Below are 14,173 nucleotides of genomic sequence, written 5' to 3' on the forward strand. Positions count from 1 at the left end.
TTCCCTTTCTTTTCATGTCGACCATTCACAAAAAAAGATTCACACTCGGATTTGATGACACCAAGACGCCGAGGCTGAATTCATCATCTTCTAAAAGTAATGATGCTGCCTTGTCTTTTGTTCAGCACAGGTGTCATTTGTTTTTTTTCAGGAAATGATGAAATGATCGGAACAGCCTCCAAGCCCGAAGGCCGAAAACTGTCCAGTACTAACGCAAGGCAACGCCGGGAATAGAAACAACAGGGTGTCCATAAACATTGTGACGTGAATGTAACCAATATGGAGTTCAACGATTGCCAACACTTTGGTTTCTACGGCAACAGCGGTCCCGGCATAAGCTTGCCCATATTTGGTGGTTACGTAGCAGCGTATCTAGAAGTAGCGTGGACGCTTTTAGCACCGGTTGGCCTATTGCTGGAAGCATTTTGAAATCGCTCCGCCGAGCCCTCTCCTATTCAGACGCACGCCCTCTGAAGCCAAATTGAACATTGTAGCGCCCCCAACAACTCAGTAATTAGCATAAATTTGCATTCCTGTTCCTGTAATTACAGTCATACCGAAACGTCTAAAATACCGCCATCGGTCGGTCACCGCCCACTTCCTCCATCCAGCCCAGGAAAGAAGAACGGTCGAGGGCTCAGCTGAGCGTGGCGTTGCGGTCCACCTTCTCCATGGTGGTCCTGATCCAGCTCAGGAAGTTCCCCAGGCGTGTGTAGACGCCATATTTGCCTTTGGCGGCGCAGCGCTCGCCCCAGCTAACCACGCCAGTTAGGAACCAGGTTCCCCGGTAGTTGACTACGAAGGGGCCGCCGCTGTCCCCGCTGCACGCGTCCATGGGGGCGTCTACGTAGCCTGCGCAGAACATGTTGTCTGTGATTACCTGTAAGGGGGGAGGGAGGGAGGAAGGGGGGGCGAGGGGGGGTGGGTTGTTACAGGCTATCTGCATCCTAATTCTTGCCTGACGCAAGAGCTCACCTGCTCCGTCGACCCCGCGCAGGCGCGCTGGTTGACCACCGGGAGCGCCACCTTCCTGAGGAATCGAGAGGACCGGCGCAGATAATGGGTGGCCCCCCATCCTGTCACCAGCCCCCGGTTGTCCTCCTGGAGCAGACGCATAAAGCACATCCAGTCCAAAAATTGGTTACGTGTTCATTTTTCACATTCATGTAGCCACCAACTGGCTCCCCGTAAAAGCATAATGCGCTAACGATGGGGTAAGGTTAAGCATCTCCACGTGCGGCCACCTTGAGGAGCTTTTTGGACAGGTGGGGGTCGGGCAAGCAGGCGGGGATGGCGCTGGGCCCCCTGACGACAGGCCGGGCCAGGTAGACCAGAGCCACGTCGCTGTCCATGGTGAAATCGTGGTAGTGGGGATGAGGCAGGACTCGCTCCACCGGAATGTTCTGCTCGCCGGGATCGCGACGCTGCTTGTCGTAGTCTCCTTCGGGTGCAACACACACAAACGCGCAGAGATTGAATATTCAGTACAGCAGCTAACCTGTAGCCAACACACAAGTCAGTTATAACTAGCCTGTGCGTAGCGTATCCTATATATACAGCAGCTAACCTGTGGCGAACATTCTTGTAACAAATTATCGCTGATCTGTGGCTGATAAATATCCAGAGGGGTCAAATCCAAGTCCAGAAGGAAAAAGCCAGCTCCTGGAAGCTTTTTTTACTTTTTGGACTTGGATTTGACCAAAATGGCATCCAGAAATGCACTGTGAGAAACTTACACGAGCCTAGCTAGCTAGCTAGTTTAGCTAAATCCAGGATACTTACGGAGGTGTCAAATTTATGTCCAGAAAGTAAAAAGCCAGCTGCTGGACGCTTTTTTACTTTTTGGACTTGGCCTAGCTAGCTAGCTAGTTTAGCTAAATCCAGGATACTTACGGAGGTGTCAAATCCAAGTCCAAAAAGTAAAAAGCCAGCTCCTGGAAGCTTTTTTTACTTTTTGGACTTGGATTTGACCAAAATGGCATCCAGAAATGCACTGTGGGAAACTTACACGAGCCTAGCTAGCTAGCTAGTCTAGCTAAATCCAGGATACTTACGGAGGTGTCAAATTTATGTCCAGAAAGTAAAAAGCCAGCTGCTGGATGCTTTTTTACTTTTTGGACTTGGCCTAGCTAGCTAGCTAATTTAGCTAAATCCAGGATACTTACGGAGGTGTCAAATTTATGTCCAGAAAGTAAAAAGCCAGCTCCTGGAAGCTTTTTTACTTTTTGGACTTGGATTTGACCAAAATGGCGTCCAGAAATTTGACACCTCCGTAAGTATCCTGGATTTAGCTAAACTAGCTAGCTAGCTAGGCTCGTGTAAGTTTCCCACAGTACATTTCTGGACGCCATTTTGGTCAAGCCTTGTAGGCAAGTTCTTGTTGGCTGTAATGGTCGGTTGGGAAAGAGCGGAAAAGGTTTCTTTCGACTCCCAAAACTCGGCGACAAAAGCCAATAAAAAAATGCGCTAATCTTTTAGTTTTTATTCATCTCTGGGCTGGAGGGTGGGGGGGGGGGGGCATTTTGCCACCTCCTTTCGACCGGAACTGACATTACAGTTGCGCAGGGAATGATCGATCCCAGCTCAGCTTGCAAAAGGCTATAATGAGCGAACTTGGAAAAATTGATTTAGCTAAACTAGCTAGCTAGCTAGGCTCGTGTAAATTTCCCAGTGCATTTCTGGACGCCATTTTGGTCAAGCCTTGTAGGTGACACCCACTTTAAAGTGAGCATCGGCCCCCTTTAAAGTGCAAACCGTCGCTAACACTTAGCCTAAATGTACAGCCCTGGAGGTAGCGCATGCTAACAACACCGAAGGCATGTGGGGGTCCATCTTGGCAGCCCGATGTGTTTTGCTCGTGTTGATTAGCGTGAGGGTGCCGCGTGACCTATGGTGACGTGATGAGCGGTCTGCTGGAAGCAGTGCGCGGCCGAGATCACCCAGCGATCCGACACCAGAGTTCCTCCACAGAATCCATAACCGTCGGCGCGACGGATGAGAACCTGAAGGCAGCACAGGCGGGAGTAGGTCACATACTCAAACTCAGAAGTCAGTCTCAAGTTTTAATTTGGAAGTATGAGGCAAGTCCTAAGTCAGTCCGGCATAAATCAAGAAATTGGAATCGTTATTTGGTTGAAGCAAGTTAAAAAAAAAATTGGAATGCTTTCCCGGCAGGAAACTGAAAACTTCTTATTTCCGCAAACCAAAAGCTTGCTATTCCTGAAACGGAACTCTTCTGCATCCCCAACGGAATGCAAACGGAACTCTTTAATCCCGAAAACTGGTCTCTTCCCCTCCGGGAAACAAACTCTTTCCATTGTGGGAACGCAACCCTCGCCCATTCCCACACCTGACCTCTTCTCACCCACTAAACCAGGGGGGGCCAAATGAGAAGCAGAAAATATTGTGGAGGGCCGGACCGAAATTTAGAAATAGAAATAGAAAATAAAGAAGATAACACAATGTCTTTGTATGCCAGTAATAATGTAACATTCTCCTCCACCGACAGCACCGGTTCTCCTCAAGGATGTGTACTGAGCCCCCTGTTGTTCACGCTCTGCACATTTGACTGCTCTCCTAAAGTTTTTAACATGATAACAATCAAACCATTCTAGGAAATGTTCATTTACTCGAGCCACAAGCAATTCACTCTGAGCATGGAAATTGCCACAATCGGACTGAGTAAGAATCGCTTCCTTGTTTTTCAAAGTCTCGTAGATTTGGGTCTTTCCGACTCCAGGCGTCTCCTGAATGTTTCGTACTTTGTTCCCCGCTTCGTTTAATCAGATACGTATCACGTTCCCTTCCACGGTCATTACTCTCTCCCTCTTTCTTCGTCTTCCCCTCCCTCCCTGTGCTCTGCAACTTGAAGGAACAGCGCCACCTGCTGTTGAAATACCCGCCATTACAAGTCCAAACGAAATGAATGCAATCAAACCTTAATTGTGCACCAATCTTCGGCGGGCCGGATTAAAAATACCAATGGGCCGGATCCGGCCCGCGGGCCGTAGTTTGCCCACCCATGCACTTAATCCAAACCAAATTCCTCCCATGGGGGAAACTGAAGTCTTCCTTTCCTGGAAATGGAAGGCTTTCTATCCGTACCTGCCAGGGACTTCCTCCCAGTCTCTCCAAGGCTCCTCCCACAATGCGAGGGTTGAGTGACTCTCCGATACGTTGTGAATTGTTGAAGCGGATGCCGCGGCCACCATCCAAGATGTCCTCCGTGTTCCCGGTGACGTTGGCGTCCATTTCCTCAGTGAAATTGCCGTCATCCAGGAGGAAGTCTGTTTGTGCCGTGAAGTTGGCGTCATCCGAGAGGTTCCAGAGGGCACGACCCCGCTCCAACACTGCCGCCTGCTGGATGCCGCAGGGAAAGGCCACTGAGCGCATGCAAAGACAAACCATACTTTTATTGTGCGCGTGCTTATGCGCACAAGCGTGTGTGTGTGCGTGTGTGTTTCCAAAGGTGGGCATTCCATCAGATCCATCAACTAACAGAAAACATGCCAACAACAGATTGTTATTATTATTTTTTTTTTTTTCAAATTCCACACGCTGATGTGTTTCTGTGTCTCTGTGCGTGTGTGCCCGTGTGTTGGTCACAGCAAGTGTTGATCACTGATGTGGGTGGTACCTGTCTTGGAGCAACTGCGTCCATCAGACTCCAGCTTGAAGCCGTCAGCACATCCACACTGAACAGCAGTGCCCCCTGGCAGGTCCGTGCAGTACTGCAGGCAGCCGCCGTTTCTATAGACGCACGATGCCACCTCTGCGGGTACACAATCACCACACACTTTGACACTTTCAGACAGATACACATGCAGTTTTACATCTACATGCGTGCACACACGCGCACACACACACACTGCAATACTAATACACAAATACACGTTTATATACTAGGGATGGGACTCAGTTGCTCGTCATGATCTGCAAGGGAAATACGCCCTTGTGGATGTGTTTTTTCTTCTCAGTTTTGCGATTCACTTTGCATCGACTCAATTGATTGAATCTGGTTGCCGTGGAGTAAGCACACTTCACGTTGTTCAATTTTATGTTTGCATTTATTCCAATTAAAAGAATGTTAAATAATATATGGTACTTGCTCAGGGGTCAAGAGACGATGGAACCATTTTCCCTGTGTCCGAAACACAGCAAATAAATGACCATCGGGTGATGGCCAGGTTGACAAGTTTTGCAAAAAAGTTTTTGGTCAAACCGGTTACCATCCAAGACCTTGTCTATTCACAAATATGCACGTACACACACACACACACACACACACACACACATGCACACGCGAGGCGAGCGGTCGCCGTGGTTACCCAAGTGGCAGGTGCTGCCATGATATCGGGGCGGGCACAGGCAGAGGAAATCCCCGCGCTCCAGCATGCACTTGCCACCATTCACGCAGGGATTGCTGGCGCACGGACTCAAGTCTGCGGAAGCACAACTTCCCGTTTACTGTGGCGGAACCTCATTACTTCCTGGTCATGTCATCGCTTCCTGCTTCGGGACGGACTCACTGGTGTACCGGAACCAGAACTCCAGCTGGGGAGTGACAGCAGACTATAGCAGCATATCATGGCAGGACCCCCCCCCCCCCCCCCCCCCCACCCCGAGAGAGGAAAGCAAGACTCACCGTCTTCTCCCGCGACTGGAAGATCTCGGCGGCCTCCTCCTGGGAACAACGTTCCTCGTAGCATTCGCGCTCCAGGTCACCAGGAAACATCTCTTCCAGCAACATGGCATTTGCTCGCCGCCTCCTTGCGGCGGCGGTCGAGCGCAGGATCTGCTCGGCAGAGTTGCGCCGCAGGAACACCGCGGCGGCAGACGTTGGCGGTGGAATCGGTGGCGGGATTGCCGTCGGGATCCGCGGCCGGCCGGCAGTGGCCGAGCGAGCCTCGCCTGTGCTCTCCACCAGGGCGGCGCCGAGTAGCAGTAGTGAGATCGTCGTGGCGACAGATGTCAACATGTCTGCAAAGAAGTGAGGTCACCTGGCTGGTCGTTAGGTACGTCGAAAGAAAGGATGGAGCAATACGTAGGCCGTTTGAAAAGAAGGAAGGAAGAAGGATGTGTGCTGAATCTACAGTTCCACAAGATGGACGCCCGTTGCCTCAAGGCTTCTTTTTGTCCCGTCTGGAGGGAATCAAGGCTTGGATGGCACTAAACGTCTTGAACAAGACCAAAGTTTGCCAAGCACACGTGAGAACTAGCACGACGTACAAGTGTTGCGTTCAACATCACATTTGTTCGGTCAAACCACACATCTAAGGTAAGGAAGTCTGAGTACCGTATTTCTACGTTACAAAACGATTAAAATGGGTATAAAAAATGACAACTGCAGACCTACCTGGTGTATTCGCAGAAGGACGGACATCGATTGACATTTGGTGTTACTTTGGAGCTAAAACGGCAGTTCGGTTAATCGTTAGCTAGAACTCAAACATCGATGTGCGCCATACGTGACGTCATCGGCACGACATATTCTTTTTTTGTTTAAACGTTTTTAATATGTATGTATTGGTAGCACGTTCGTTTTGTTTTCTGTTTGCTGAGAATTGTATTGTGAATTGTTCAATAAAGGTTAAAAATATTCTTTTTTGTTTCAACGTTTGTAATATGTATGTATTGGTAGCACGTTCGTTTTGTTTTCTGAGAATTGTATTCTGAATTGTTCAATAAAGGTTAAAAAAAATAAAAAAAAATCACTTCTTTAAAACGTGTGTGTCAACTTTAACCCGTTTTGATATTTGACAACAATTAAAAATAAAACGTCCCAAATGTTATTCTTTCACCCTGAAAGTTGAAAACAAAGCGAACCAAAAACACCCCAAATTCAAATAGTAAAACAAAATGCCGTTTTCCGATGTAAAAGTAGCACGCACAGACACATTTTAGCCTTTCAACTAAGCCGGCTTTATTGAGACACATTAAAATGTCTGCGAACACAGGAAGCTGCAACGTTAGAAAAATAAATAAAAGGTAGAATCATCTTTTTCACGCTCCACGCATGTAAACATTCACTTTGGATTTGTCACCGTCGCCGCCGCCACTTCCAGCTTCGCCGTTCGATTCTTTGGAGTACGCGATGAAACGGAACCGCGAGTGACATCACGACAAGGGGGGTGGAGCTAGACAGCGCGGCGAATCAAGTCGTTTTTTTCGGGTTCCAGGAAGTCATCCAGCAGCGCCTCCGTCACCTTCCGAAGCTCCGCCTCCAAACCAGACGCGACGCTGCAATCCAGTCGAAGGAAGCAATGTCACACGCCTTACTTGTCCCTCATTATTATTCGAAGATTATTTTACTTATAATTAATAATAATAATTTAATAAATGATTTTACTTTATTCGAGCAGTGAGCTCATTTTCAAACTGTACATAAAGTTACGGTAGCTAACTTTTTTATGCCGTATTTTGTTTTCATTATTTTAGGTGCTGTTAAGTTTTACAGCCTTCAACTTTCTTCATTGGTGTTTAGTTGTCTTTTTTTTAATCACTAAACAATACCAAATAAATGACAATCATTTGTACTTTAGGGGACAAAGGTTGTACTTGCTGTAAAAATGTATGAGAACCTCTGATCCAGGAGATGTGATTTGTTGATAACTTAACGAACTCAATTAAAAAAAACAAAACATAAGAATAGTGTCACCTGGTTCCGGGCGCTGTGCACAATTCAGTGTAAATTTTGATTTTGGGTTCGGTGCCGCTCGTCCTCAGCGTGGCCACGACGCCGTTCTCCAGCGTGAAGGTGATCATGTGACCACTCCTGCTCACGGGAAGTACCTGAGCCGGCAAACCAGGAAAAAAAGCTCAGTGGCAGGTGGGATGGGAGAAGGAAGGAAAAAATAAAGGGAATGGGGCGGGGCAAATAAAGGAAGTTGAGGGAAGGAAACGCGCTACCGAGCGGCTGTCCGCCTGGCTGCTGTCGAATCCCCTGTTGACGTCTCTCACGTGGACGACGCGTACCCCGCCGCACGTGGCGGGGTACGAGCCGCCGTCGCCGCCGCCGTCAAAGTCTCTGAGGCGAGCAAAAATGCGGCCAATGGTGACGCCGTCGTTGCAGATGACGTACGATGTCCGCGACACGTGATAGCCGTACCTGCGCACAGCAAGTTCACAAGTGGGAGGGGCTGTCGTCACTCATGGGGGGGGGGGGGGTCACACGAGAATTCACACGGGAAGTCGTTCTGGCACGCAGGATGCTAAGTGTGCACATTTTGTGTCCACGGCATGTGGGTGCGTTCGTTTTGGGTCACGCGACATCACTACCGGGCGTGACTTGACTGCAGTCGGCGGGCAAATTCACGGGGCCTTCGAATGGGGCTTTTGTTTTTCATGGATGGAGGGGGGGTTGGACCGCCGATGCGTTTGTGAGCGCCACTAGCATGCCCGAAGATTCAGCAAAGTCCGCCTTCGCCCCCGCCCCCGCCTGACGCTGGCTATTGACGTCGATGCGCATCGCTCAGAAAGTGGACTTCCGTGGCCCGGCAAATGGGCGTGTCAAACAGGAAGTTGATGCGGGTCGACGCGGGGGGAGCAAACGTGTCCTTACATTTGGTAGATGTTACGCAGCTGCTGCTGGAGGCTGAGCTTCCTGTCACGCAGGTACGCCGCCATCTCGGCCACCACCGCGGCCGTGCTCACGCCGTCCTTCTCGGGGATCCGACTGCCGCACAGGAAACCTGCGTGCGTGCGCGCGCACGCGGGTTGTCAGGGATCGCGCGGCGCGACGGCGGCAACGACGCGGTGCTGGCAAATACCGATAGATTCTTCGAAGGCAAACAAGACGGTCTTTCCCTCTGCTGCGAGCGCCTGAATTCTGTTCCCGATCCACTTGAAGCCGGGAAGTGTTTCCTGTTGACGAGAAAGTGGCGACTTCTTTACTTTCCATCTACCCGGTGTTACGCTAATGTTTTGATGTAGCACCGACGAAGCTTTGTGAAGCACTTTTTTAAATCCTCTCCATGGGCCTCTTGGTTTTAAAATAGACTTTATTTGTCCCGCAATGGGTAAATTTACAGTCAGAGTTCAGAAAGGAAACCAGAAGGTAGGGAGAAAAAAAAATCGCTTTACCGACATCGAGTGGCTCCCTGCAGCTTTATAAAAAATGTTTGAAAATAGAAAAAGATTTGGCTAGTAGGCTAATATAGCTCTAATAGCTATCGATACACGTTGCAGCGCCGAAAAAGTAAACATACACTTTATTTATGCTTTTAACAGTCTGGACAAAACACAAACATGTCTGCTTCCCTCTTCCCGTTCGACTGGAGAGGCGTTCAAAGACAGCCTCCGAAAAACGGAAATCCATGATCACTTCAAAGCGAAAATAATGCACCAAAACAAAAAAAATCAAGCGAAATCACAAAATAAATTCTATGGGGGTGTTTGAAAGAAATGAATTTAAAAAAATTCTGAGACAGTCCAGTCTTGTACTTACAAACAGCATGTGTTTCCTTCATTGTCAGTTTTATAGAAGGCTTTTATTTTTTTGCGGCTCCAGACAGATTTGTTTTTTGGGTTTTTTTTGTTGGTCCTATATGGCTCTTTCAACATTTTTTGGTTTAGTGCAGTGGAAATGTGTTGAAATTCCACTGCATTTTTGAACCACAATCTAGAGGAGTCAAAAACGATCACGAGTGCTTCACGAAGCTTCGCTAGTCCATTACGAAGCACATACCGCGTGAAGACACGGTCGCGTCAGCCTCACCTCGACATGAAATCCTTCCTGCTGGGCCATCGAGTGGAGGATCCTGGAGGAGACGGCGGTGGTGAGCATGTAGACGCGCCGCAGGTCGGCACCGTCGCCGGCCGTGCTCTTCCACGACGACAACATCCACCACGCCAGCAAGGCCGCCAGCTCGTTTCCCGAGAACACCTTCCACTCGCCGCCGCCGCCGTCGTCGCTCAGCTCCGCCACCGCCAGACGGTCGGCGTCCGGATCGGTCGCCAGGACCACGGCGGCGTTCTCACGCTCGGCCAGACGAAAAGACAGCTCCTGGAAATGCGAAGTCGAGAAGAAGAAGAAGAAGAAGAAGAAGAAGGAGGAGGAGTCGAAGAAGAGGAAGCAGAAGATGGCGTCGTACCAGGACAGAGTGGCCCTCTTCGGGGTTGGGAACGCGCACAGTCGGGAACTGAGGGTCAGGGTCTTTCTGCTCAGGGACGGGAATGGGCGGCGATTCAAACCCGAAGGTGGCGAAAGCTCGTTGGATGAAGTCGTGAGCAACGCCGTGGAAAGACGAGTGCACGAACTTCAGCTGGCATCTCGAATTGGCCTCCCTGCACACACACACGCGCAGCCAAATGAGTCGTTTCCACGGCAACCGGGCGGCCGCAAGCGGGATGTTGTCACGGCGACAACTTGAAAGCGACCATTTGCAGTGCCGTTTCCATGACGACACAACCAGCGGTAAAGGTGCTGTTGCCATGGCTACGGCGGTAAATGGGGGGTTTTCCGAGGTGACGAGCGCAGCTCAGCACCCCCCCCCCCCCCCCAAAAAAAAAATATATCGTTACTCCACGACGACCGTCTCACCTGTGCCGGCAGAGTCCGGCGACGGCACGCATGAAGGCGGCGTCGACGTGCCCGAGCGGGTCGCTCCTCAGCGGGCTGCGCTGCGCCAACCTGACGTCCCAGCAGGCGGCGCTCCAGGGCTCCTGATGCTCCTTCGCGCTGGCCATGATGGCGGCGTCGTGCGGCGCCGTCACCTGAGCGCCGTCGCCCCAGTACACCTTGTAGCCGTTATCCTCTTTGGGATTGTGAGACGCCGTGATCATCACGCCCGCCGCCGCGCCCAGTTCCTTGACGGCGAAGGGCTGCAAGACACCCAAGACGGCCGTCATGGCGCGCGCCGGCGCCCAATCCCGCCGGCGGAAGCGACGCCGCGTCCGCTCACCACGTACGCCGTCGGCACGTAGCTGGAGAAGAGATGCACGCTGACCTCTCTGCTCAGCATCACGGCCGCCGTCAGTGACGCTAGCCTGCAAACGTCACGGCGACACTGCTACGTTAGCACGCCGACACGTGTGGCTGTGCGTGTGCGGTTTCTATGGCAACACATTGCCGCGTGCAACGTAGAATACAAGATGGCGGCAAAACGAAATGTGCCGCTTCCACGGTGACCGTCCGCCGCCAACGGATGCCTTCCACAGCAACGCGCCGCAGGAAAACATCCCATCCAACACGCCACGGGGCAACCGATGCGGCGGGAAGATTTCCGTTTCCATGGCAACAAGTGTAAAGCCGCCGTTTCCGCGGCAACAACAGTCAATACAATGTTTTGAAAGCAACACCTAAAAAAATAAAATAAAAGCAAACGGCATGGCGGCAAAGATGCCGTTGCTATGGCAACAACAGGCAAGCCACACTGCAGGCAAAGATGCCGTTGCTACGGCAACAACAGGCAAGCCACACTGCAGCTCTCCTTACCACTGACTGCTGCAGCCGCTCTCTGGCTGCCCCCTGGTGTCAAAGCCCACCACTACGCCTCTGCGGGCCGCATCTGGAATACACTTGAGCAGGTAGGCGCACAACCCCTGCAACACAGACACAAATATTTAAAAAAATAAAATAAAATAACAAAACAAGACATACACATAACACACAACACTGACCTGCGTGGATTGGATGACGGTGAGGTCGTTGATGCGGCTAAAGCCTGCACCCATCGGCGCTCTCAGGCCGGCGGTGCCAAAAGTCAACCCGGAGCAGAACCGGCGCTGCAGCTCGGACACGCTCGCCGACCCGAGCAAGGCGAGCGCCTGCGCCCGAGTCCGCTCGTTCTGAAAAACCACGCGCAGCCACGCAAGTACGGTGTTTACTGCGTGGAATCGCTGCGCTTGGAACCACCGTGCAAAGTGTGTGCTCTCGACCCTTTGACCCTGCTTTTGTCGAAACGCGGCACTTAACACGTAACAAGTATGTTGAAAAAATAGACGTTTGTATGTTGAAAAAATATATTTAAAGACAAAATGGTACACAGTAGACCCGAATTTAAGTTTCTTTAAGTTCAGGATTCTTTTTGAGATGTTTTTAAAAATATTTTAGTTGAGTTTGAACTACACAGCACTGACTTTGAAACTCTTGCACATGAGTATTTTTTTAAGTACTAAAACTAATACTGAAACTAACTGAAATAAATACATGCAACTCTTAATAATTGAAAGTATTTTTTTAAAACTAAAACTAATACTGAAACTAACTGAAATAAATACATGCAACTCCTAATAATTGAAAGTATTTTTTAAAACTAAAACTAATACTAAAACTAACTGAAATAAATACATGCAACTCTTAATAATTGAAAGTATTTTTTAAAACTAAAACTAACACTGAAACTAACTGAAATAAATACACGCAACTCTTAATAATTGAAAGTATTTTTTTTAAACTAAAACTAATACTGAAACTAACTGAAATCAATACATGCAACTCTAAATAAAATAAAACCTACACATAATGAAAAATCCCAAATGATTATCACCCCGGGTTGAGCCAAACACAGCCAGGTATCGGATTGAACAAATATATCTCAAAAAGTTGCTGGCTGAGCTGGACGATTATGTCGTATTGCATTCTGTGCATTTGCTGTTTTTTTGTTTTTTTTTAATGACACATTTTAAAATAAATTGACTGTTTAAAAAAAAATGCGTCTGGGTGTCCGTGTGGTCAGACTCAGTTTGTGCGCGTGCGTGTGTGTGCGCGCGCACAACAGTAACCGTGTATGGTCATGTAAACCACGCGCGTGACTTGTCTGTGTGATTAAGTTCACCGCGGGCATGGATGTGTGAAGGAGTGGTTCTTGAGAGTACGTTTGCGGTTCTGTTCCCCAAGTGACGTAGTACGCGTGTTGGGAGTCACGTGCGCGTTGTGGTGTCAAATGATGTCCAAGTGAGGCGAGCTGCTGACATTTGCACTAAAGGTTATCAGAGTTCATGACCTTTTCCTATGAGGCGAGGAGGTGAAAGCCGCTTGAATTGGATTTTCCGGCCACTTTCCAGAAGGTTCGAATCCGAAATGTTCCGCAAACAAGCTCTGCCGCAGGACACCTTCAGTCTGGCCGTTTTTAAATCGCCATCGTAAACGTTCATTTGTCGTTTGCTTCAGAATTGACGCGCAGGTTGTTTTTTTTTAAATCAACGTCAATAAAATAATCTGACGTTTTTATGGATCTCGTTCAAGTAAACGGTCCGATTTGACGGTTTTGTCCACAGATGCTTTAGTTTTCGAGGACTGAGCGCGTGACAGCTTGCTCCTCGCCTTTTTGTTGTTGTTGTTGTTTTTGTCAATAATCCAGCACACGTGACTCGCGAAGCTTGTCGGTCAATCAAAGTGACTGGCAGCACCGCTGTGATTGACGGGCGGGGCGGATACTGTTTTGAGTTCAAGGCTCACCTTGTCCCAGCGCATCCAGCGCCGCAGCGCCTCGTCCACCTTCTCATCCCCGCTGCTCGGCGGCCTCTGTTCGGCCTCCGCGGCTCCGCCGTCCCGTTCAGCGTCGCCCATGCCGACCCGAGACTGGCGAGCTAAGTGCCATCGTGACGACGTTACCCTGCTATTGCTAAAGCTATTGCTAAGTCTGATGCTAAACTGATCAGCGGCGTCAACCAAAAAGCAAAACAAAAAAAAAAGTTGGACAGTCAATTCCCTGTAAGCCAACGCTGCTTCCGGCCATCTTTCAAAATAAAACGTGTGGCCTTCACAGTAAGAGGAAAAATAAAGACGTTTGGCATTGTTTTAATCATGTCAAAATGTCAGGAAACGCCAGCAGTTTTAAATGTGTAATAAGAACCGTAATGGTAACGCCGGTCTCACAGTACAGAGGTCATGGGTTCGATTCCCGCTACTCTATATTGTCCCCAAGTGTGAGTGTGAGCGCGGATGGTTGTCCTAGCCACGTCGTGTCCTCCGCACGCCGAGGAAAGGTGGGACAAGCGAAATCAAAGAAAAGCTATTTCAGGGGGGGGGGGGGGGGCTCAGAAATTACGATGGGATATAAAAGTCTGACTTTTCCTACTGCTCAAGTTAGATTTTGTATCGAGACAACAGTAATTTCCACAACACTGTTTTTGTATTTTGTGCACGGATTATGACAATTTTTCTTGGGACGTCATGTCCTCCAGTTCTGGAATGACCCATCTAGAAATTATGTATCAAAAAAGCCAATAG

The 14,173-nt window shown here is 49.4% G+C and overlaps 2 protein-coding genes across 4 annotated transcripts in view; both read right to left on the bottom strand.

Moving 5' to 3' along the window:
• The window catches only part of LOC127593551 (coagulation factor X), a 53,046-nt gene extending 46,339 nt beyond the window's left edge, over window positions 1-6,707 (bottom strand). Inside the window, exons 1-10 of one of the 3 annotated variants that reach the window (XM_052055083.1) lie at window positions 6,356-6,707; window positions 5,645-5,979; window positions 5,529-5,553; window positions 5,328-5,441; window positions 4,637-4,771; window positions 4,105-4,382; window positions 2,888-3,002; window positions 1,245-1,441; window positions 976-1,101; window positions 599-880 (exon numbers count right to left, since the gene is read on the bottom strand). In XM_052055083.1, the coding sequence (XP_051911043.1) occupies window positions 638-880; window positions 976-1,101; window positions 1,245-1,441; window positions 2,888-3,002; window positions 4,105-4,382; window positions 4,637-4,771; window positions 5,328-5,441; window positions 5,529-5,553; window positions 5,645-5,979; window positions 6,356-6,392 (1,605 nt within the window). In that variant the 5' untranslated portion in view covers window positions 6,393-6,707 and the 3' untranslated portion in view covers window positions 599-637. Of the gene's footprint in view, window positions 1-592; window positions 881-975; window positions 1,102-1,244; window positions 1,442-2,887; window positions 3,003-4,104; window positions 4,383-4,636; window positions 4,772-5,327; window positions 5,442-5,528; window positions 5,554-5,619; window positions 5,980-6,355 lie in introns of those variants that run through there. The other 2 variants (XM_052055073.1, XM_052055093.1) reach the window with 2 other exon arrangements.
• A 190-nt stretch (window positions 6,708-6,897) lies between these two features.
• pgm2l1 (phosphoglucomutase 2-like 1) lies at window positions 6,898-13,677 on the bottom strand. Its single transcript, XM_052054822.1, has 12 exons — window positions 13,400-13,677; window positions 11,620-11,787; window positions 11,435-11,541; window positions 10,902-10,986; window positions 10,541-10,821; window positions 10,092-10,284; window positions 9,716-10,003; window positions 8,769-8,862; window positions 8,561-8,690; window positions 7,909-8,107; window positions 7,658-7,791; window positions 6,898-7,239 (listed from the first exon to the last, which is right to left on the bottom strand). Exons 1-12 carry the CDS (start codon window positions 13,508-13,510, stop codon window positions 7,137-7,139), a joined length of 1,893 nt encoding a protein of 630 aa, XP_051910782.1. The 5' UTR covers window positions 13,511-13,677; the 3' UTR covers window positions 6,898-7,136.
• Window positions 13,678-14,173: the final 496 nt, after the last annotated feature.

Source organism: Hippocampus zosterae, chromosome 2 (genome assembly GCF_025434085.1).
Source record: "Hippocampus zosterae strain Florida chromosome 2, ASM2543408v3, whole genome shotgun sequence".
NCBI classification, from domain to species: Eukaryota; Metazoa; Chordata; class Actinopteri; order Syngnathiformes; family Syngnathidae; genus Hippocampus; species Hippocampus zosterae.

Bases quoted from the DNA above. Each gene is read 5' to 3' on its own strand.
- pgm2l1 (XM_052054822.1), bottom strand. From the start codon at position 13,510: ATGGGCGACGCTGAACGGGACGGCGGAGCCGCGGAGGCCGAACAGAGG. The intron at 8,691-8,768 runs GTATTTGCCAGC...GCACGCACGCAG, and splicing joins TGCCTTCGAAGAATCTATCG to GTTTCCTGTGCGGCAGTCGG. The intron at 8,108-8,560 runs GTAAGGACACGT...TGCTGTGCGCAG, and splicing joins CTGCGTAACATCTACCAAAT to GTACGGCTATCACGTGTCGC.